Source organism: Patella vulgata, chromosome 4 (assembly GCF_932274485.2).
Source record: "Patella vulgata chromosome 4, xgPatVulg1.2, whole genome shotgun sequence".
Lineage (NCBI taxonomy): Eukaryota > Metazoa > Mollusca > Gastropoda > Patellidae > Patella > Patella vulgata.
Window position 1 is genome coordinate 49,020,759 of NC_065882.2, and position 25,447 is coordinate 49,046,205.

Sequence of the window (25,447 nt, forward strand, 5' to 3'; positions counted from 1 at the left end):
TTTCTTTAAAAATTCTGGGTAGCAATTGCTGCATGGGGTCGAGCATTGTCTTGTTGAAACGTTAGTCCAGGCCAATGTCTCTGCATAAACGGAAGAAGAACAGGTTGCAAAAACTGATCCCTGTACTGGACAGCATTTAAGTTCCCTTAGACAACAACAAGAGGAGAACGTCCATGTGCACAAAAAGAACCCCAAACCATGACGCTGCCGCCACCAAATCGGTCAACTTCTCTGACGCATACTTGAGGGTAACGTTCACCTCGTCTGCGGTACACTCGGGACCCTGCCATCGGCAAATCTCAAAGTGAATCGAGATTCGTTACTAAAGACAACCGAATTCCACTGTCTTTGAGGAAATCTTATGTGTCTTGTGGCCCACACAAGTCAGTTACGGCGATGAAGAGGTGTCAATATTGGTCCATTATAGGGCCTCCGAGCTCGAAGACCAGCAGTCTGCAAGCGATTTCGAACAGTTTGTGCAGTTACCCTTCCACCAAACATCTCTCTACTTGTGGAGGTTGCAGTGACAAATCTGTTTCTAAGATGACGTAATTGTATTGCTTGATCTTCCTGGAGTGACGTCACATGTGGTGCTCCCGCCCTTTGGCGGTCGGCAATAGTTCCAGTTTGAAGCACTCTCATTCTAAGATTAATTATTGTCTGGCGTGAACAATTAAAGGCTCTTGCAACAGTGCCCACAGACTGACCAGCATAGAGCCTACCTATAGCACGTAGACGTTCTACATATGAAAGGCGCTAGAAAGACGCTGCATTTTCTAACAACGATGAAAATAACAATTTTAATTTGTTTTTCCAGTTCAAGTTACGTGTGCGTGTTCAGTTTAAGCAAACTTGCATCGATTGACCTCACGATTTTGTGTTTTTCAGGTTTTTCATCTTTATATGCTCAAAAGTCACGTGATCCACGTGACTTTACAATTTTATGAAATTAAAGGCTTCTTACTACTTACTATCGTTAGAAACACGTTAAAATTTATTTGACTTACCAGAAAAAAAAATTGGTTGAAATTCATCAGTGTCAAGTTTTTAATTTGGCTGAGTATAGTTGCTGTAGGCGTATGTTCCGTTGTCTGGCAAGTGGCAACCTATCTTTATGATGGTGGATTAAACAAGAAGTAAAACAAATTATCATTCTTACTTTTCAGCTTGGTGCACACACTCGTGGAAAGAAGAAGCGAGAAGAAATGCAGGCTGTTATCAGAGCGCAAAGAAAGGCTGCACAAGAACATGAACACGAGGAAGAAGAGGCAGCATAAATTAAGACTCTACAAAAATAAAAAAAATAGAAAATTTATAAAACCAGTCTGTTTTCATTCTTCGTAAAGAATATTGGAATGTGAATTTATGTGTTGAGAAAATATTAAATTAGTTGGGTGTGTGAGCCAAGGTTGAAAACAGGGACTGGTTTTAAACAGTTGGAACATCTTGATCTCTGATACAGACATGATTTTTTTTCCCGCTTTAGTGCAGAATTCCACTTTTTGCCCTTCTAATGTTATGGCCCTCATTTCACTTTGTATAACCTTGTGAACGCTCAAACAAATTATCATCCAATCTGTATTAAATTGATATCATTGTCTTGTAAATACTACAATTACTGGTACCTATAAAAAAAAATGACAACCCTTTTCGACTGCCCAGATTATTTGTCCCCCACCTTTTGAAGAAAGCAGGGGACTATTCAATGTTCAAACTTGGTGTAGGTGTTTATTAGGTCAATGCCTTGATGGAGTTCGAAGATGAGCATTTTTGGTATAGGGTAAGCAGAGATAATCAGTTTGATTGGTTGATGCTTTGGGACACGACAACTTTAGTTCTAATTAAGTGAGAGTGATGAAACATGGTGTATAGTTTCATTACATCAATACCTTGACCAAGTTCGATAATGAGCTTTTTCTGCTCAGGGTAAGCAGAGCAATAAGCAATTTGATTGGTTGATACCTTTGAACACAATAACTCTCTTTCTAATTGAGCTAGCAGAACAGTAGGACGTTAAACCCCATTTCATTTCTAATTGAGCTAAAATCTTCAAACTTGGGTGTAGGTGTTTATTAGGTCTATGCCTTGATGGAGTTCGAAGATGAGCATTTTCTTCCTAAGTTAAGCAGAGATAAGCAATTTGATTGGTTGATGCTTTTTGACAGGATAACTTTAGTTCTAATTAAGTGAGGGTGATGAAACTTGATTATATTTATCTATTTGTGCATGTAAGAATAGCTTGGGTGATAAATAAAATCTCATCTTTTTTGATATCAAAAAATATCAACACAAGTTGATAAAGTAACAAAAAAGACGAGTAGGAGATTTTATTTATCACCCAATCCCTTCTTACATGCACAAATAGATAAATATAATCATTTGCTGTAGATTTCACTTTTACTGAACATTCCGGCGTAGTGATACATCATTTTTTGACAGCAATTCAACCATTGCAAAGTCCTTTATATTGACCCAGTGTTTCCATCAAGATCAATTGAATAACAATAGTTCATTTTTAATAAAAAAAAAAAGTTACTTTTAATAAGAAATGAACCGTTCTTTGAAAATGAAAAAAAGTAGTTCCTTTTCAACTGACCAATCAAATTCATGTAAAGCGATATTGCAGTAGATTATGAAATATACTATTCAAAAAAAGTAGGGGATATTTGATTTTTAAGTGTTATTAAAGTCACCTAATGAAACTAACGAAGAAACAAATGACAAAATGAAATGAAGTTCACATTCATCGATTTATTCCAAATGATCGTTAGACTAAGTAAGGCACAGACTGACCATTATAAGGGTAAAATGATACCCGGGGTCAAACAGCAAAGTTACCACAGCATCACAACCAAGTCAGTAACGGGTAAATCCTCCTCTGTTTGCCAAACAAGCATTGATCCGACGTGGCATACTCCTAATGAGACGTCTAAGGTCATTTTGGTCCAGATTGTCCCATTCCTGTTGCAACGCAGCAGCAAGTTCTTGGACATTGGCAGGACGTTGTTGACGTTGACGTAACCTCTGTCCAAGCATGTCCCAGACATGCTCGATGGGGGAGAGGTCGGGACTCAGTGCTGGCCAAGGTAATGTGGTGATGTTCTGTTGTTGGAGGTAACCTGTAACGATCCTGGCCCTGTGACATCTTGCGTTGTCATCCTGGAAGATGAAACGGCGGCCATGACGTCGTGCGAACGGCACAACATGGACTGCCAAGATGTTGTCCCGGTAGTACTGGCCTGTAACACGCCCTGCAACAACATGTAAAGCCGTTCTTCCAGCAACAGTGATGCCTCCCCACACCATAACAGAACCACCCCCAAATCGATCATGTCTGATGACGTTAACGTCTTGGAAGCGCTCGTTTCGACGACGTCACACCCTCCTACGTCTGTCCAAAAAATCAACAGTGAACCTTGACTCATCTGAAAACATCACATTGCTCCAGCGTCGATTATCCCAGTGTTGACGATCCCTACACCAACGACGTCTTGCCTGAATGTGATGATCTCTCAAACAAGGGATCACGCGAGGACGTCGGGCGCGAAGGTGACCCCTATGCAGTCGATTCCGAATCGTCTGGCCACTCAATCTCACACCAGTGTCTGTTTGAAAAAGAGCGCTGATCTGATTTGCTGTGATGACACGATTTCTCAAGGCCAAGGTACGGATAAATCGATCCTGGGCTTGAGTTGTCGACCTGAGCGTGGTCTGTCCTGTACATATTGTGTATCACGGTATCTGGACCATAGCCTGCTTATGACAGACTGAGAAACATTCATCGTCCGCGCCACAACCGCCTGTGTTGTGCCGATCTGTAGCATGCCAAGGGCACGTAACCTTTCATTTTGGGTAAGCCGACGCATATCAAAATTTGTTTTCTGGTCACTAAAACAATTAAACTGATGTTTCCACCCTGGAATTCAATGCCACAATGACTGTAACATTCAAAGTCAGAGTCGTGCAAATCTTGGGTTGGACCCCCATGATGATCCCAAGCATCACATGCATTTCATGCGGTAGCTATTGGTGCGTTTGGGCGTCACATGTAACTGGAAATGTTTCTTCTGTTAGGTTCTATAGTGACTTTTTTCGTAGTCATTTGCATATTTTAGTATTATGCCCCCAAAATCAAATATCCCCTACTTTTTTTGAATAGTATATATCACACAAGCGATATCTACTATAGAATGTATTATTGGGTAATAAAGTTTCATTACATCAATACCTTGATTAAGTTTGATAATGAGCATTTTCTGCTCAGGGTAAGCAGAGCGATAAGCTCACCATAAATAAATATCTCCATATATCTCGACAATTACGCCACAATATTTATATATATGCCAAGCCTCAAATCAGTTTCACACAATTATAGTCACTAAATAAACGATCATGTTGTACTTAATAAGCTATGACCATTAATCATGTATAAATAATAGACTGAAAACTGGTTCCAAGAGTCGTCCATAACATCCAGACACTTGAGTAAAAGATAGGTTACGTGCCCTTGTTTTGAAATAAGTCTCGCTTAACCAGTCTATCGACCATTCTACGTCTGATTGACAGGTCGGGATAATCAAAATTACTTTTTTACGAAACATAACAGAAAGCTAGAACAAGAAATTGAATTTAGAAATAAGCACGTTAGGTAGCTCAACAATCGTTTTAAGAAGCTTGTAAAAGTAAAATGAAACTACTGCTAGTATCATGTTCCTGTCTAACCCGAGTGATTCAGAGATATTATTTGTACTAAACCAAAAGATGCCGCTCTTAACGGTACAGTTAATGATAAAGCGATTTAAAAAATGAAACGAACGTAATTTCTAAATCTGCTGTAATAACCAAGAAGCTTAATTTTACTGCTATTCAAAATCGTCAACAATAAATTTTTTACGGCTGTAATAGTTAATAGATTTGTAGAGAATTGCACGTGCCATGGCTATTTATAGTATCACACTGTCAGTAAGTTGGTCTTGGCACGGCGAATGTGCACGCTTCAGTGGTAGTCTCGAACTATCAGCGGTGGACTGTATTTCTGTGAGTACATGGGTCACCCTAATCATGGATGTTCAAATCATAAAAATTCATTGAAAATCAATCTCAAGATCTTAAACTCTGTGTTCAAATCTGAAGTCAATTGGAAATTGCTGAAAATCAATAGGCTTCTTCGTCTCATGGCCTTAAACACTGTATATAAATTTAAAGTCAATCGGATATTAACTTTAGCCTCTAGAGCGTCCACAAGCAATTGTGGGCGCCAGACCGATCGACGGAAAGGGGCGACGACAATATACGACCACATTTCAATGTGGGCGTATAAAAAATAAAGCAATAGTTTAAGTTTTTATTCCAATTTGAAGACATGAATTTTCATGACGTAAATGTATGAACACTTTATTAATCTGTCAAAAATGTTGAATGAACTATGTCATAACAGATACAGGTTTCTCATAAAGCAAGCTTGCAGTATCAATAGTTTTTGTGAAAGAACAATTATACAAAACACTTTCATGGCAGTCATAAAAAAAAACCTGATTACATAAATAAAACTATATAATTATTGATAACCAACCACCCTTTTCTAATCTATCCAACACTGTTTTTTTTTGTGTGTTCATGATAACTTTAAAAACAAAAACCTATATAAATGGTTCTCATTCGTTGCTCACTAGTACTAAATAAGTAGATAGTGTTTCATTCAAAGAAAACTAAGACTCAATATCCTAACCAAAAAATATATATGTCTTGAATAGCAATATAATACATGTATTTACAAAAATAAATAAGTGTTTACCATCATATTGTTCAAAACTTAAAACACAATAAATCTCAAAATATTATGAATTGGTCAAAAGAAAGCATCTCAATGAACTTTCGATATAGTGATATACATTATTTGCGGCATATTTTTAAGACAGAGTTATAACAAACAAATTTTATGCACAATTTTTGAGTGAAGTTTGTATAACTTAAACATTTACAATAAAAAGATCTTCATAACAATAACATTGACATCAATAACCTCACAAGAAAAAACAATAAATATAAGCATGATTTTAATAATATACTGGACTTAATTGACAATTACTTCAAAGAGTATCTTTTCTTTTTTTTTTCAAAGATTTCATCCAATAATGTATATAATCTTAGTGACATTGAGCCTGGATATAAGTACAGACTTTCATTTATATCAAAATTTTAATACAGAGATATATTAAATAATTAGATTTTAGTTTGAGCTCTGCTCCATGACATAATTTCTTAAGCAAGATTTGTAACAATTTCAATAATTTTTAAGAAATGATAAAACTAGTCTCATTAAGGACGACATCTTTCTAAGAATCGAGGATAAAGACAAACTTCTCTAATATGATATCTGTTAAGAAGCCAACATAAAAATCTCTCTAGACCTAATCCATAACCTCCATGTGGACAGGAACCATACTTTCTCTGAAATAAATCATTTCAAATATAGAAATAGTTAACGTGAAAGATAACTTCAGTCATGTGGAAAATAATAGTACATGAAATAAAATCAGGTTGAACCTCTACTAGGTTAGGCTGGCACTCCATATCTAACTCACAGTTTGCATACATGGAAGATTTTTGACCACCCAACCCACTATATTTCAATTAAACTATGAAAGTCAATATTTACCTGATCAATATACCAATAATATGGAGTAGGATCTATTCCTTCTCTCTTAAAACCTTCTTCTAGTTCCTGTAATTGCCAGATTCTCATAGAACCTCCAATAATCTCACCAACATTAGGCATCAATAAATCAACCTACAAATCAAAATCAAATGTGACTTAAAGAATAAGTGTTTTTGGTGGTTTTTTTTTAGTTGACCCACATACATTTACGGCCATCCCACCCTGCAACCAAGGTAGCATCACCTGCAAGTTGAAATATGCTCCACAGAGGCACAGACTCTTGTGTGAAATATTCTTTATTATGCAGAGTAATCAATTCTAATAATTAACTGAATCTATGTTGTTATTCAGTGCCAGATTTACCTACAGGCTTGGCAGACAGAAGCCTTGGATCTTGACAATCTAGAGGGGCCTCTGACAAAGTTGTAAGCCTTTCTTACATACACTGTAGTATTAAATATCCGTCATCATCCTTGGCTTTGTACAATTCATCTTCCCCTACTGAAGGTAGGGTATTGAACGGGGCCTTGTACATGGTATAGCCTATGGCCTCTCTTCATGCAAATCCAACACTGTTGTTATTTTTTGAAAAAGTGAAATGAACAGAAGTAGTTTGAGATTTTCTGATAATATAGTAACTTCTGATGATGACATTAGCCTACATCAACCTAGTTGAACAGCACATATCAGAAGTAATCAGAGTTACCATACTTACTGATTCTGTCAGTCTTGGGTCATCAGCACATTTCATCATATAGAAAGATTTAATTTCAGCAGGGAATCTACATAAAAATATTGGTTCATTAATTTTGTCTGTCATCTTCCTTTCTGGTGCTTCTGGTATATCCTATAAAATAAACAGGCTACAATTTATATGGATAAATTCCATATGATGATATAAATTCAATAACGGAAACGTTTTAGTAACTCAAGAATGGCAAATTCCTCTTCAGCGTACCAATGATTACTTTAAACCATAAAAAGTCAGTTTATGGCCTCAAACACCAATGACTATTTTTCACCAATAGTCTGATTTCTCACTGGTGGTAATCTATCTGGTAAATTTTTTTTTTTTCACTGATTGTATGTTGTGCACGAGAATTACTCATTACCACGTTTACTTAAGCATTTACCCACACATCGAGTTGTTGATACAATGATATACATAGCAGCATCCATTATTTGGAAATATCCTAGCACCCAATCTGTCTGCCTATATAATTTACAGTAGAACAGTGATGGCAGTGGAAAATCAGACAAATAACTACTGCTGTATGTACAGACCTGGCTTTAGTTAATACTGGACAAGATGAATAGATGCTTAAACAAAATGAATCATTTACCTCTCCGAATTCATAGAATGTTCCATCTTCCTTACGTATATCATTTGCTTTCAGGTATTCAATAGCATCTGAATAGTTCATTCTTTTAAAAGGTCGTTTAGGTGCTTTGAATTCCTGTAAGAATCAAACAGAAATCATATCTTCGTCAACAACTGGGATTCTATAAAATCATTGATTTCTATACAACCCAGGGAAAGACATACACATACAATCATCATACTCATAGTTAAAAAATTAACATTGTCAGCCTAATAAATTTAGATGTAACCAACTTTCCATCATAATGAGTTCAAATAAAGAGTTTTTTATATATACATATATGTAACATTAATCATATTTCCATTGTTAAAATCCCTATATCACCCAGAATCAGCACTGTATATGAATACAGAGAATTAGATTAATCAATAAGTACATGGGAACAGGGCACTGGCATTCAACAAATAAGTGAACATAGAAAAAAATAAAATTAAAACTATACTTCATCACACATGTCTTGTTATAAGACATTCACTCAAACATCAGTTTATCCAACATCACCATTATCAAATTTGAATGGCAATATCCAAAAATTTCATGAGGGGAGATCTAGGATCGATAAACAAATCTGAAATAAGGGTACTTACAGGATGAAGATCTTTTACAATATGAGCGAAAGGAGACTTGAGCACACGATCTACAACATCACATACAAGATCTTCAAGTCTTTCTAATAATTGATCAAAGTTGAGGAAAGGACATTCGGCTTCAACATGAGAATATCTGAATAATAAATACAAGATTAAACCAATAAAATCCATGCTATACTTACTCTCTCCATGGCTCCCCAGAAATGAAATTACCCCTCAACATTGTTTTTAAACTCACCTAGTCCTTATTACTTATTACATCATTTTCTACAACTGTTAAAAATTGACTCCAGGATACTTACTGATCGCATGCAGTTTTCATTAGACATAATCAAAACAGATCAACTTTGTCATAAATGATTATGGACTACACTATTTTGAACACCATTCACATATAAAACAAATAGTAAATAAAAAAAACACAGAAACAATGTAAAATTAAGAGAACCAGTGGTTGCCAAGCAAGATACGCCCATATTTTACAAGAGATGGATAGAGAACAAGCTAAAAACAAAAGCGATTTTTCGTACAATCAGGGTCCATAATCCAGATCTTAGGGATATAAATATAAAGAAATATTTGAAGTTTCATCAAAACCGGATAAAAAATGTGACCTTTTGAGGGCCCACAACCTTCGTATTACATACTTTTACACACTTTGCGTACAAAGAGTGGCATTTTGTCGGGCAGTTCGTTTTGATTTTCCCCTTCATTATGGTGGAATAGTGATATAGTTAAAACGTTTTTTAAAATCGGATAAAAAATTGTTACCTCTAGAGAATCCACAAAAGCATGATTTTTCGTACAATCAGGGGCCGTAATACAGGAAGTTACAGTCTGACATGCGCAAATAGTGAAAGGAACCAAGATCTTTGGGACATGAACATATATTTTAAGTTTCATCAAAATCGGATAACAATTGTGACTGACTTGTGGTATGACATACTTTTACACTATTTGCGTACAAGAAGCCGCCATTTTGTCCGGCAGTTTTGGTCCAATTTTCACGAAATTGAAACTCAACTGTCATTTCGTAATATCTGGGAGCATAATTCATGAAGTCCAATATTTGCAAATATCGAAAGGAACCAAGATGTTTGGGTTACAAACATGCATTTCAAGTTTCATCAAAATCAGATGAAAATTGTGACCACAAGCTAAAAATGTGATTTTTCGTACAATCAGGGTCCATAATCCATGAAGTTATGATCCGATACATGCCAATATCGAAAGGAACCAAGATTTTTGGGAGATAGACCTATATTTCAATTTTCGTCAAAATTGGATAAAAATTGCAACCTGTAGAGTGTCCACAAATTGTGGATGGACAGGGGCAACGACAATATACGTCCACATGAAAATGTGGGCGTATAAAAATAGATACATTTTAAAGTAAAGTATTTACTTACTCTGCTAAATGCCGTCTTGTACGAGATTTTTCTGCCCTATAAGACTGGGCTATACAGAACACATCTCCCATCGATGGTAAACATGTTTCTAGATATAATTGTGAACTCTGTGTTAAATAAGCCTGTAAAATGATCAGTGAATAAAATGAATATAAACGAAACCATAGTTTCTACTTCCCAGTAGCCAACAGATCTCATAGTAAGATCTCATAAATAACAGACAATGCGTATACACTCATGAAAGATGGTTTCCGAGTTTTAAAGCATCAAATAGATAGGCAGCAGTGACTTTCAATTTACAACTCACCAAAGAATTCTTAGAAACAGAAGTTTGAAAATAGCGGTTGCCAGGCAAGATACGCCCAAATTTTGCAAGAGATGCATAGATAACAAGCTAAAAAAAAAAACCTGTGATTTTTCGTACAATCAGGGGTCATAATCCAAGAAGTTATGGTCTGAATTGCACGAATATCGAAGGGATCCGAGATCTTTGAATTATAAACAATTTTTTTTAAGTTTCATCAAAATAGGATAAAAATTGTGACTTCTAGAGGTCTACAACCTTTGTATTACATACTTGTACACAATTTGCATACAAGGAGCGGCCAATTTGTCAGGCAGTTTCAGCCAATTTTCATGGGTGTAACAATGATATATTCAAACGTTTTTTTGAATGGGTGTAACAATGATATATTCAAACGTTTTTTTGAATCGGATAATAATTGTGACCTCTAGAGGGATCACAAGTTAGAAACGCGATTTTTCGTACAATCAGGGGACATAATTCAAGGAAGTTACAATCCGATATGCGCGAATATCAAAAGGAACCAAGATCTTTGGGTTATAAACATGTATTTCAACTTCCATCAAAATCGGATCAAAATTGTGACCTCTAAAGGATCCACAACCTTGATATACCACATTTTTCACTATTTGCATAGGAGGGGCGGCCATTTTGTCTGGTAGTTCTGGTCAATTTTCACGAAATTCGAACTCAACTGACATTACGATAACAATTGTGACCTGTAGAGTGTCCACAAACAAATGATGGACGGACAGGGGCGACGGCATAATAGGTCCACATGAAAATGTGAGCGTATAAAAATATTATCTCAAAAACTTTGACATGTAAAGCATTAACAAGATTTTAGTGACAGTGACAGGGGATGTAACTCTGTGCAAGTCTGAATTTCCACTGGATTCATCCTTGTGACAAGTAGCCCGGTCAATAAGTATTACAGGTTGGCTTTGGCAGAATATATATCTTTACTTACATTTTCTCCGAAATAATCAAATTTAAATAATGTAGCTCCTCCTTCTACTTGAGTTTGAACCATAGTAGGAGGTGTCACTTCAAAATATCCTCTACTTAAATAATGTTCTCTAAAACACTGCATTAACACAGATCTCATTTTTAGAATTTTAGACGTCTATAAGAAAAAAAAAGAAAAGAAATTTAATAGTAACAAATCAAAATTTTGTATTGCCTGGTATGAAAATCTATTGCGATATATAATAAAGGGACAATAACTACACCATAAAAACTAATCTTCAGATAGAGTGTTGACAAGGTTTCAACAGCCAAGGAACAGAACAAACCCACCAGATGTTTATGAAAATCTCAAACTCTTGACCTGTAGAGCCTTTATAAGCATTGTAGAGGGCAAATCAACAGGGGTAATGGACAATATGCTTCGCAATATCATAAGACACTATTAATTCTTAAAGTTACAATTTCATATTTTCTAAGAAAGTCAAAACATAATTATTTCTATGTCTTTTGCTCAATAGGTTATCAACCTGCTATTATACGACCATAGGTGTCATTCTCACACTTAAAACTCATTTACACCGGAAATAATAACACAATTACCTCCCTTGTTTTCTATTCTCCACCATGGAGTAGTTATCTTAAAACGTTGGAATTTGAAGATGAAAATGATATTTTTGCCAATTTCTCAACTGGCAATAGTGAATTATAGGATTAATAGGGTTATTCTTTAACAAGGTAGGACTGTTTATAGATACCATCTTTTTTAAGGCTTTATTTTAATCAATTTTAAAAATATAACTTAAAAATATGAAATTGCAACTTTAAGTATATGGTCAGCATGTTTCTATACAAAATCTGACAAAAGTATGAAAATCAATGGAATAATTGCTGCTTGAGAGCTTATTTCAAAGTATTAGCCATGCCCAAGCTGTAGCTTTGCTATAGATGTAACTTGAATTTGATAGAATTAGTGGTCCTATGTACTACCAATATACTTACATTTTCTCCTCGTATCATGATGTGCCTGTTGTCAAGTTGAACATCAACATTTGCATCCTAGAATAAAGCAATTAAAGGTTGTTTAAAATTCACTTTTGAATGGATTTTGCTCCAGCTGATGAGTTTTTGTTTAAAATTTACATATATATATATAGTAGAATAGTTAAATAAAGCTACTCTTTGGTAATATATAATTGAAATTAAAGATGGCAAAATAAAACTACATTTTTTATGCTAACGTTTTCACCGCGATAGCGCTTCTTCAGGCATTTATATATATATTATTTGTGTGTTATTGGCTATATGAATGTAAATAATTTCTTTCAAGGACCACTTTCTATTTTGGCACGATGTTTATGTTTTTGCAGATTATGACATTTCTATCACACATCTATCAAAATTACTAACCTCATTAAGGAGGTTGTCAGCACCACCTGCAGGTGAAGCCGCCACCAATTCCCAAAAATCAACTGATAATTCATGATTATCTGGAGCCTGCAACATAAAATTATATCAATCAATGTCTAAAATTCATGTCACATAAAAGGTACACTAATATCAAATGGTTTTATATTTTTTAGAAAGCTCAAATCTAATCTTATGCTACGGAAAGAAGGAGGCAGCAATGAAGAAATGAGGCCTTTACTATGGTTCTAAATTAATAATAAAGTTAAGAACAATTCATGTCAAATAAATCCAGATTGTGGACTTATTCCACATACAAAATTAAATACCATTGTCAAAGAAAATTCTTGTAGTAAGTCTATGTACACATTAAGATAACTTACAGATTTTCCCTCTGGTAATTCTTTAATAATACCATAAACACATATTGTGGCTTCTGTTGATAAAGTAAGAGCATTGTATGTCTGACACTGAAATTATATATAAATACACTGTTATTATTATCATTAAAAGAAAAAAAAACATGCAAATTACAAATACCATAAATACACTTGTCATAAATTAGGAACTTAATTTTGCTTAAAAGAAGAAACTTAAATGTCAGAAACATAAAAGTGCAAATACATGTTTGACATATTTTTCTTTGTGTTACATATATTTCAAAGATACATTATGGGAGATTCGATAACGAGTTGGCAGTTCTCAGTATAATAGTTAAAAACTAGATAATGTAATAATTCAAATTGATCCACTATGAACCGAGAACGAAGTGATTGAAATTTCCGACTAGCCTTGATCATTATTACTAAAGTCAGTACGATAACAGCATAGTCTCGATTATCCATTTAATCGTTAAATCGTGAAGTAAAGTTATGCAGTAAATCAGTTCATAATCCACTAAAGATCGCAGGCTAGCGATGCCAACAAGAATTGATTATGGTCTGGATAGGAAATTAATGTCTAATTAATAATTTAGATAAAATTTCAGGTCTAAAGAAAGACCTGCAATAGACAGATTTAGCCCTTGCATAATGTATGTTTAATAACCAGTTTACAAAATCAACAAGCATATCAAAGTTTGTGTCGGCCAAATTTGATACCAGGTTAAGTCGCAAGAACAAACATCTGTGAAGTCAATGATCAGGCAAATTTTATTTGTGTGATTAACTTTTGTTTGTTGGTATTAATACTTACTAGTGCATCTGACATAACACACTGGACAAATCCTGTACCATCTCGTAATACAACAAACATTAAACTTTTACCTGTAAATATATTACATCAAATCAATGGGAAAAAACCCTGGAGATATCCTAATTATAATCATATTGTTTATCTTAACCATATATATTAACAGCGTACTACTATTCAAAAATTGTTTTAATACATGTACTTCTAAAACAAGATATAACATAGGGGAGGGGGGGGGGGGTCAGACCTCCCTATATGCCCACCAGCAGCAAGCCATCCTTGGTAAATCTAAAATCACAAAGAACAATTTAAAATTTGAAATAAGCAATCTCACTGCGATCATGCTAAATGGAAATACTAAACATTGGTGATCCCACTTGAGCATCCTACCAATGTTTAAGTATTAAATCTAGAACATTGTAGCCTACTGTATTCACAAGTTTTAAAAAACAAAATTTTACTCAGTGACGCTTTAGTTATCCTTCTCTAATCTTGTTCCAGCAAATCAACTTTATAGTTCCTATCTGGACACTTACCTTGTCGTCTTAATCTATGTACCCAACCAAATATCTTCACTCTAATGTTACGGTTTGGTATTGTCTCTCTGAGTTTGATCTAAAATAGATATTAACAGTCCATTAAAAATAATCTATCCCTATTGAGGAATAGGGGTGATATATAGGCTATGCCTGTTCCTAATCGTCTGAGCGGTCGACAAGGATTGTAGCATATTTATTCTTTTGTAGTTAATTGGGGGCATTTACAATACAATTTCATACAGATCAGATTATTATTTTCTTCGTTTGAGGGTTCACAAGGTTCTACAAACTGAAACATGGGCCTTAACTCTGGAAGTAATGTAGACATTGTTGAAATTTGACAGGCTTTTTCGTTTTACTAATTTAAATAATTGATATAAATTTCATACGGATCAGATGATAACTTTTGTAATTCGACTGTTCACAAGGTTCACAAATTAAAACAAGAGCCATAGATCTAGAAGTAATGGACGGAAATTGCTGAAATCAAATAGACTTCTTTGTTTCACTAATCTAAATGATGCATATAAATTTCATACAGATCGAATGATAATATTTGTCGGTCGAGCATTGACAAGGTTGAACAAAGTGAAACAAGGGCCATAACTAAGGCTGGGAATCGATATGAAATTTCAATATCGATTATCGGCAAGAATTTGTCAGCGATTATCGATAATAATCGATTATCATTTTTCCGGAAAAATCTGAACTTTACCGACCTGTCATTTGTGTTGATCGAGTTACAGTAGTGTTATTATCCTAGTCTAATACTGTGCCGATGTACGTAAAAAAATCAATTAATGTAAAATAATTAGTTGCTAAATGTGGGACTAACTTGAGTATTATTCTAAGTTCTGTTCTTGATTCATTTGAACCTTTTTTTATCTCCAATAAATACAAAGACAATACATGGTTTCTCTTTGCAAGTGACTGGCGATCACACAGTGTTACTACTAATAGAATAAAATAAAATAGAAGGCGTCTATTGATTGGACAATAAAAAAATAATTACGGGCTTTCAAAGTAGAATTTTTATGATTGGTTAATTTAGATGAAAACCAAAGTAGAATTCTTCCACGAAATTACGAGAGATATAGATATTTTCCCTGGAAGTCAAAAACGTGTTTTGTATGGGCTGTATCTGACATGATTTAGTAATAAAAGCTGAGTTGATCATTAATAATACAATTAGTTTTATCGTGAAAGCAGATGATTTCTCTACAAATCAACCAAGAACAAAGAAGGGAGATAATTCTAATTTTACTATATATCACGTGCGATTGTCATTGTTCACAAAGTGCGTGACCTATTTTAGTTTCAACTAGTAATAACAACAAAAACAACGAAAATATTAAAATAATGTATTTAATCATAAAGTTTATTTTTTTTACAATAATATATATTTAAAATGTGCCAGTTTGTAAGCAGAGGGGGGGAAATAGTTGTGTTGACGTTGTGTATTCATTCATTTGTCTGCTAATGCCAGACTACGGCAAGTTCAGTCATGTGAAAGTGACCGTAACTTGCCGTCAGAAGGTAAATATACCGATAATCGATATTTGAATTTCAATATCGATTATCGTATCGCTAAATAACTTCTACCGATTATCGATTATATCGATATTTTTGCACAGCTGCTTCGTTTCACAAATTTAAATAATGCAGATAATTCTCACAAAAATCAGATAATAACTTTTGGCGTTAAAAGGTTCACAAGGTTTAACTAATTTAAATAATGCATATAAACTTCACAAAGATTGGATGATAACTTTTGGCGTTCAAAAGGTTCAACAAAGTGAAACAAGGGCAATAATTCTAGATGTAATTAACGGAAATTGCTGAAATTCAATAGGATTCTTTTTTTTTACTAATTTAAAGGATGGATATAAATTTCATACATATCGGCAGATAACTTTTGATGTTAGAGAGTTCACAAGGTGCAACAAAGTGAAACAAGGGTCATAGCTCTAGAAGTAATTAACAGAAATTGCTGAAATTCAATAGGCTTCTTCGTTTCACTAATCTAAATAATTCATATAAATTTCACAAAAATCGGATATTAACTTTTGGCGTGATAACGTTCACAAAGTTCAACAAAGTGAAACAAGGGCCGTAACTCTAGATGTAATTAACTGTAATTATTGAAATTAAATATGGTTCTTCATCTCACAAATGTAAATAACATTTACATCCCACTTCTACTCAGTGGCAACCTTTGATAAAACTGTCCTGTTTAATTGCAATACATGCTTAAAAGTATCCGTGTATCAGAAATGTACAGAAAGAGTACTGTTCATTTCTGATACACGGATACTTTTATACCGGATACTTTTATACTGTTTTAGATATCTATCAAGCAATAAGTAGCGGACGTTTAGTCCGACCCAGATCGCAATTGTTAACGAGGCTCTAACCAATGTACATGAAACAACTAGTCAAAATCATAGTAACAAAACAAAATGGGGGGGAACTACATGGCAGTTCAAAAACATATACAATGACATTAAATTAACATAACAACATATTACAAAAATCAATTATTATACATATCAATTGGCATCTATTTCATAATTTGGTTTGATTTATATTAATATGCAAAATATATAAATTAGAATATTGAATAATTATTTTAATTAATTGTGATGATAGAAGGCGCAGTTCTCTTGCTTGGACACTTCACAGGCATTGAAAATAAGCAGGATGAAAAAAAAACGCCTAGAAAGTCATAAACTTTATTACGGAAGAACCATCCGCCGATGCATACTTTCACCAGGAATGACCCACGTTTCGCATTTCCTTTACACTACATTTAATAATATCGCAGTCCTCTACGCCATAGACAAGTTGTTTTGACGATGTGGTCTAAACAAACACGTGATTGTTTTACGCTCAGAGTATCATAGCAAGACGCACGTGTAAATACTACTCAGGTCGTCTCTCCACTGCGAAATCATTCTACCATGAAATGTAACGTGAGGCTCAGAAAGGGATAAATAATGAAAGAACAGAAAGTATTTGTCACTTTTCGGTTGAAACGACTCGATAATAAATACTATTTTTCACATTTTGCTTCACAATATTCGATAGAAATGTGATGTAAGTAACTTATTAGCACCTTTCCTCGGTGTATCGGTGAATATCAGGACAGTTTTGGTCGGGAGCCGCCTCGGCTGGGCCCCTCGACCAAAACTGTCCTGATATTCACCGATACACCTCGGTAAGTGTGCTAATAACTACTACATATCAATTTTTAAAACAATCCGATGATAACTTTTGGTGTTAAAGCGCTTACAAGAAATTGTGGACGATGGAGGTGACGCCAATATACGTCCACATTTCATCAAAATCAGATCAAAATTATGACCTCTAGAGGGTCCTCAACCATGATATACCATATTTTTACACTATTTGTGTACGAGGGGCGCCCATTTTGTCTGGCAGTTTTCGCCTGATTTTCACGTAATTCGAACTCAACCTTCATTACAGTGTAACGGTGATATATTCAGAAGTTTTTTTAAATCGGATAATAATTGTGACCTCCAGAGGGACCACAAGCTAAAATCGTGATTTTTCATACAATCAGGGGCCATAATTCAGGAAGTTACGATCCGATATTTGCAGATATCGAAAGGAACCAAGATTTTTTTGGGTTATAAATATGCATTTCAAGTTTTATCAAAATCAGATGAAAATTGTAACCTCTAGAGTGTCCACAAGCTAAACACGGGATTTTTCGTACAATCAGGGGCCATAATCCATGAAGTTATGATCGAAACGAGAGAGAGAGAGAGGTTTAACCTCCACTCGACACAAACTAGGTCATTTCAGGACTAACATATGGTTTTAATTTTATTTCAATAATTCGCTTGCGCGTAGGGGTCTTTAGCAATGGAAGGAAACCAGAGGACCCGGAGAAAACACACGAGATTGGACAGGCGACCCTACTCCTTGTCACGTACAATCGGAGATTCGAAACCACGCCAGCTGACTCAATGACAGGCCTTATGATACAGCGCGTATGTACTAACCATTCGGCCACATCCACCCCCCATAATATGCAAACGAACTGAGATCTCTGGGAGATAGATCTATCTTTTAAGTTTCGTCAAAATCGAATAAAAATTGTTACCTGTAGAGTGTCCACAAACAAATTGTGGACGGATGGACAGGGGTGACGACAATGAAAATGTGGGCGCATAAAAAGAAATGAACTGATATTATAGGGTCAGTACCTGTTTAGGCTCTGGTAAGCTTTTGTCCATCTCAACAACAATACTTTTAGCTTCTTCTAAATTTTTCTCTCTTCTTTCCGCATCTTCAGACTAGAAATAAAAGGTATCACCTTAGACAACATCGGTTTACAATTATATTCAAAAAAGGAATAGAGTGGAAAGTGTATTCTAACATCAGTCATTTTGAGACTAATCTATTAAATATCCACCATGTTTCATACATAATGGTTCCTACACTGTACCCATGAACACCTTTGACTTCTGAACACATAGATGTCTTAAACAAAAAAACATACCTCTTTCTTGGCTTTCTCTCCAGCCTTATGACTTTCTCTCTCAAAGATTTTAAGGATTTTTTTTAGTTGAGATTTAGAAACCAATTCATATTTCTGAAATTGAAATACAAAATTATTAAGAGATCACCTGAAAGATACTTAAAGAGGCATGATTTAAATTGAGAGCATCGCTAACGCTGCAATATAAGTCCACATTCCCACTTTGATTGATAGGGTACTTTTTTAAATGAAGAAAATGAAATATGAAATGGCTGCAATGAATGTAATATGTCAAGAGGCAAAGAAGGCTAGACTTTGGGTTTCTTATGCCAAATTTACAGACTAAATATTAACAAACCAGCGGCTGCCAGGCAGGATACGCCCACATTTTGCAAGAGATGGATAGAGAACAAGCTAAAAACAAAAAGTGTTTTTTGTACAATCAGGGGTCATAATCCACAAAGTTATGGTCTTAAATGCGCCAATATCAAAAGGGACTGTGATTTTTGGAATATAAAGATATGTTTTAAGTATGATCAAAATATAATAAAAAGTGACCTCTAGAGGGTCCATAACCTTTTTATTACATACTTTTACACAATTTGCATACAAAGAGCGGCCATTTTGTCGGGCAGTTTCATTTTGATTTTCACGAAATTCCAATTCAAACTTCATTATGGATGAATGGTGATATATCTAAACGGCTTTTAAAATCGGAAATAAAAAAATTGTGACTTCTAGAGAATCCACAAGCTAAAAAATGTGAATTTTCGACCAATCAGGGGCCATAATCCAGGAAGTTATGTTCGGATATGTGTGATTATCAACAAGAACCAAGATCTTTATGATAAAAACATATATTTTAAGGGACAATCCCGATTTGAACAGAGTCTCAAAAATGAAATTCTGAGTACCTATAAAATTTTAGCGCAAAAATATAGAGGAATGGTGTATTTACCCTGTCTCAAAATTTCAGCTCAAAATATTAAGTTGTTTGGAACGTGAACGTCAAAACTGCTTATCCGGACACGTAACCCTTTTAAGATATCGGGTCAATTTATCCAGGCACCGCATAATGCAGCTTGGGACACCGGTCTCCATTTCCAGATGACGACTGACAAGTTTAAGTTGTTTGAAAACGAATCACATATATTGAGTTAGTTGCTCGGCCCTATGGTAGAGGATTTTAAGTGATTTTAATACAAAATTAAGCAGTTTTATTATCTAAAATGTTACCGGGATTGGCCCTTTAAGGTTTCATCCAAATCAGATAAAAACTGTGGCCTCTAGAGGGTCCACAACCTTGATATACCATATTTTTTACACTATTTGTGTACAATTTTGTATGATTTTCACGAAATTCGAACATTAGTGTATAACTGTGATATATTCACACGTTTTTTTTCATAAATCAAATAAAAATTCTGACCTCTACAGGGACCACAAGCTCAAAACGTGATTTTTCGTACAATCAAGGGCCATAATTCAGGAAGTGACGGTCCGATATGCGCAAATATAAAAAGGAACCAAGATCTTTGGGATATAAACATGCATTCCAAGTTTCATCGAAATCTGATGAAAATCGTGACTTCTAGAGGGTCCATAACCTTGAGAGAGAGATATAGAAATGGGGTTTAACAGCCACTCAACACAAAATAGGTCATTTCGGGACTAACATATGGTTTTAATGTTATTTCAATAATTCGCTTAAGAGTAGGGGTCTTTGGCAGTGGGAGGAAACCGGAGGACACGGAGAAAACCCACGAGGTTGGACAGGCGACCCTACTCCTTGTCACGTACATCCGGGGATTCGAAACCACGCCAGTTGACTCAAGGACAGGCTTTATGATACAGCACGCGCGTGCTAACCATTCGGCCATCCAACCCCCCCACCCAACAACCTTGATATACCATAATATTTACACTATTTGCGTACAAGGGGCGGCCATTTTGTCTGGCAGTTTTGGTCCCATTTTCACGAATTTCAATCTCAACAATCATTAGGGTGTAACGGTGATATACTAAAACGTTTTTTTAAATCTGATAAAAATTGTGAACTCTAGAGGGACCACAAGCTAAAAACGTGATTTTTCGTACAATCAGGGTCCATAATTCAGGAAGTTACGATCCGATATGCGCGAATATAAAAAGGAACCAAGATCTTTGGGATATAAACATGCATATCAAGTTTCATCAAAATTGTGACCTCTAGAGTGTCCACAAGCTAAATTGTTTTCATACAATCAAGTGCCATAATCCATGAAGTTATGGTCCGATACATGCGAATATCGAAAGGAACTGAGATCTTTGGGAGATAGACCTATATTTCAAGTTTCGTCAAAATCGGATAAAATTGTGACCTGTAGAGTGTCCACAAACAAATTGTGGACGGACGGACAGGGGCGACGACAATATAAGTCCACATGAAAATGTGGGAGTATAAAAAAGGCAAGCTCTTTATCTAAATCTTACATAATCTATCTTTAAATTTCTTTTAACCATACATTATGCAAGAGCTAAATCTGCCTATTGTTGGTCTTTCTTTAGGCCTGAAATGTTATCTAAATTATTAATTAGACATTACTTAACTTATCCAGACCATAATCAACTCTCGATGTCAACGCTAGCCTGCGATATTTACTGGATTATGATCAGATTTGCTGTTCCACTTTCATTCATGATTTTTAAAATCGAGAAATGGATAATCGAGACTATGTTTTTTATCGTACTGACTTCAGTAATGATGATCGAGGCTAGGCCAAAAATTCAATCGCTAAAATCTTGGTTCAGAGTGGATCAATTTGACTGAAATTTTCAGAAAATTCCCTTTACATTATCTAGTTTTTAACTATTATAGTGAGAACTGCCAGCTCTTTATCTAATATCCCATAATGTCTCTTTTTAATTCGAAACTACATAAAAGGTATTTCAACAGATTGTGATGGTAATAATCACTACAGTTGAGTACTACATTGACTAACCTGATTTTCTTCTTTACCATCAACATAAATAGTAGCATCTTTACCACCATGTCTTAATGCCTAAAACAAAACAAAAACAATTCTTTAAACTGGTATTCCAGTCAGAGCTCTCTATTTGGGTGTGATGTAAACAGTTATTTTTTTTTAGTTAATTGTTAATAAAAGCTACAAGGGGGTGGGTGGGTACATGACAGGTTCAATGAAAGAAAAACAAGCCAACAGTGAGGCTGATGTCCCCTGCCGAAATCCCAAAATAAATAGATGACACATATTAATTAATCACACATTTATTTTTTTCAAAAGTATCAAGCAATCAAACTGATTATCAACTATACACTAAGTTACATCACTCTCTATCAGATAGAATCAAATCTATCTTGTCCCAAAGCATCGACCAATGAAATTGATCAGCTCTCCTTAGCTTCAGCTCGAAATGTTAATCATTGAACTCAGTCAAGACATTCACCTAATGAACATCAACATCAAGTTTAAATATTCTACCTCAATTAAAAGCAAAATTGTTATGTCCCAAGGTTTTGACCAATCAAATTGCTTATCGACCCTTAGTCTAAGCAGAAAATTCTCATCATCAAACTTAGTCAAGGTAATGATATAATAAATCTATACTCATCACTCTCACTCTCACTTAATTAAAACCAAAGTTATTGGGCCCCAAAAGCATCAACCAATCAGATTGCTTATCTCTGCTTACCCTGAGCAGAAAATACCCATCTTCAAACTCCATCAAGGCATTGACCTAATAAACACCTACACCAAGTTTGAACATTCTAGCTCAATTAGAAAGAGAGTTATTGTGTCCCAAAAAGTGTGACGGACAGACAGACGAACCCATTTTAATAATCCCCTGCTTTCTTCGAAAGGCGGGGGACATAAAAGAAATCAGATTCAAAACTACTAGATCATTTTGGGATCATCAATTTAGTTTAATAATGGTTTGCGAATCACGTGTCTTCCACACTCCGTTCATGTGAATTTCAGGTACCGGTAGATTTTAAAATAATAACTGGATCGTACATTGATGGATTCATTGACCATTTGTTATGTAAGTTTAAATCTTCATTGAATATAATCCCCTGATAGAACACCGAATACATGGAGAGAGAAACAGTGGGTATTTTCTCCGACAGAATCTCCAATGCCAAATTCCAATGACATGTGACATATTGGTTGGAATTAGGTCACTAAACCAGATCTAAATACCGTTATGATTTTTTATTTTATACACATGCTGACAGAGGTTTAATTCTAAAAATATTTCTGAAGACTATATCATAGCCGTACAGAATTTTATTTTATAGCAATTTCAGTTATGGTTGACACGTGGTCATTGTGCCGTTTGTCTATCATCGACGAATGAATAAAAACTTTTGCAAGTTACAAAAGACTACAAATTGTGTTATAAAGAAATGCTGTGGTGCCGTATCAGCTTATTTTGGCTACTGCATTTTCTGATACTGTCAATAAACAATAAACACAATTTTGTTCTTTAGACAGCATTTTAATTAAGATTTGGAGGGTTCGCGCAGATTGCATATGAGAATCCTCTTAAGATTCCCGCAAAAAATGACGAATTTCTAAACCCGATGCTTACTTTATAAGCCCTATATTATTCATGCATTCAGCTGCTTCATCATATTTTTTACACCAATACTCTTAAGATAACTTGACACACAGTAGAAACAAATATCTGATGTGCCAGTATTTACTTGAAACATTTGGATCAAATAACCACAAGAAACAAATTATGGACAGCGAGCTCTAAAATCATATAAACAAGATTGTTGCAGTCTAACCTGAAGTATGGTTTTGAAAGGTTTAACTTGTGTACCAGTTCCAGCGGTGTCATCCCCACATTTCTCGGACGTATAAACCTCTTCTGAAAAATAATTCCATATGTTTAAAATAAATTTTACCCCGATTTACATTTTTGAAATTTAAACAACAAATCAAGTGTAAAACTACCGGTATAGCAGTTTTCATTTCTCACCCATTTTGAAGTTAAGTTCAAGGCTTGAAAACCAGCTGATTGTCACAACCGGTGTATAGAATAATAATGACAAATATTGTTACTACATGGTTATATTAAGTCTATAATGATGATGAAATATCTTTGAAAAACATACCAGGTATTTATAAATAGACTCTAGTTTTCAGTGATATTTCATCATCAATAGCTTTTTGGGTCATAAATTAAAAATCCACTATGTAAGATTTAGATAAAGAGCAGGCAAATCTTATAGTTCAAAAATAAATAATGTAAAACGAATACTGTACTTGAAAATTTCAGTCAACTTATTTTATTCTGAGCAAAATTATGAATGTTTGAACTTTTGTCAAGAAATAGACTAAATTAGCCTTGATTTTCAAGTTCATATGTACTATTGCCACAATAATAAACCAGGCCTCGATTTTAGGTGCTGTCCATATTACTGTTTAAGCCACTCAATCTCAATATCTTAACCATCCGATGTCCTAGAGAGCTGATTATGCGCTTATATCAATAAATTTCAACTACAGTGCTATTTTTGGACATTCAGCGCAAATTTGACTATCTACGCACCAGTTTGACACCCGCAGATTACAATCGACGTGCACAGGGTCCCATCTACACCGACAGAGTGGACTCTGCGCAACACGGGAGGGTAGACTGCAATCTGTCCAACCAAGGGGTGAAGAATGCGCCTAACAGTAACATAACCAATAAAAGCCAGAACTGACTTCTGAAAATTATGTTCATTTCCAAATTTCTTACCCCAAAAAGGAAATGTTTACTCACTAACTCAGTGTGGTCAAGCCAAAATAGGTTCCCAGAATTCCTGCACTGTCGTTTTACCTATCATGACAATTGACAATAGGCTACATTAGTACATATGGAAACTTTTCCAAAGTTTTTGGGTTCGTTAATCAATGACAATTGAATAAAATAACTGTCTGAAAATCGTGTTTTAGCAGACCGGTCTTGATCCAATCCACAGCTATTGTTACAGAATTTCACAAAATCAGTGTATAAATCAAATGTTTCTTACTCATGGTCAATTTCTCGGTTTCTTTTGCCAAATCTGCCATTGTCTGGTCTCAAATAACACCTAGATTGGAGACAGAAAAGCAATCAAAATAAAATGATGAAACACGCGTTCAATGTAGTATACAAATTTAAGAGTTTAGTACATAAATACACGAAACGAAATATTCATTTATTTACAGACGCTTAAAATCAAATATAAAATACACTAATGTGAGAGAGTAAATACAAATTAAAAATAAACTCATTAGTCATATGCAAAAGGTCAAAGTCAAAACTTAAAATAAATCCTATTCGTTTTGTTTCAGTCAAATTTTGTAAACTTTAGCTGGATTGAGGTTGTCGTAAAATAACGGACCCTAAGGATTATTTTACATTTTGTAAATTAGAAAATTAGTGCTCGTATTAGTGCTTATAAATAAATGAGTTTGTTTCGGATTTGTACCTCAGAAATTCATTTGGTTTTATTT

At 34.8% G+C, this 25,447-nt stretch overlaps 1 protein-coding gene across 1 annotated transcript; it reads right to left on the reverse strand.

The window, feature by feature from the left end:
* Positions 1-5,330: 5,330 nt before the first annotated feature.
* LOC126818877 (asparagine--tRNA ligase, cytoplasmic) lies at positions 5,331-25,123 on the reverse strand. The gene is made up of 17 exons (XM_050546508.2): positions 24,982-25,123; positions 23,749-23,831; positions 21,935-21,994; positions 18,975-19,067; positions 18,679-18,768; positions 14,444-14,522; positions 13,911-13,981; positions 13,100-13,186; positions 12,720-12,806; positions 12,312-12,368; positions 11,314-11,469; positions 10,040-10,161; positions 8,628-8,763; positions 8,002-8,115; positions 7,374-7,505; positions 6,659-6,790; positions 5,331-6,450 (listed from the first exon to the last, which is right to left on the reverse strand). Exons 1-17 carry the CDS (start codon positions 25,019-25,021, stop codon positions 6,319-6,321), a joined length of 1,671 nt encoding a protein of 556 aa, XP_050402465.1. The 5' UTR covers positions 25,022-25,123; the 3' UTR covers positions 5,331-6,318.
* Positions 25,124-25,447: the final 324 nt, after the last annotated feature.

What these genes read in the sequence shown, in the direction of transcription:
- LOC126818877 (XM_050546508.2), bottom strand. Translation starts at nt 25,021, where the DNA reads ATGGCAGATTTGGCAAAAGAAACCGAGAAATTGACCATGA. An exon ending in AATTACCAGAGGGAAAATCT is followed by an intron (nt 12,807 to 13,099) that starts GTAAGTTATCTT and finishes TTTATGTTGCAG; the next exon opens with GCTCCAGATAATCATGAATT. An exon ending in ACAAGACGGCATTTAGCAGA is followed by an intron (nt 8,764 to 10,039) that starts GTAAGTAAATAC and finishes TTTATTATTCAG; the next exon opens with ATATTCTCATGTTGAAGCCG.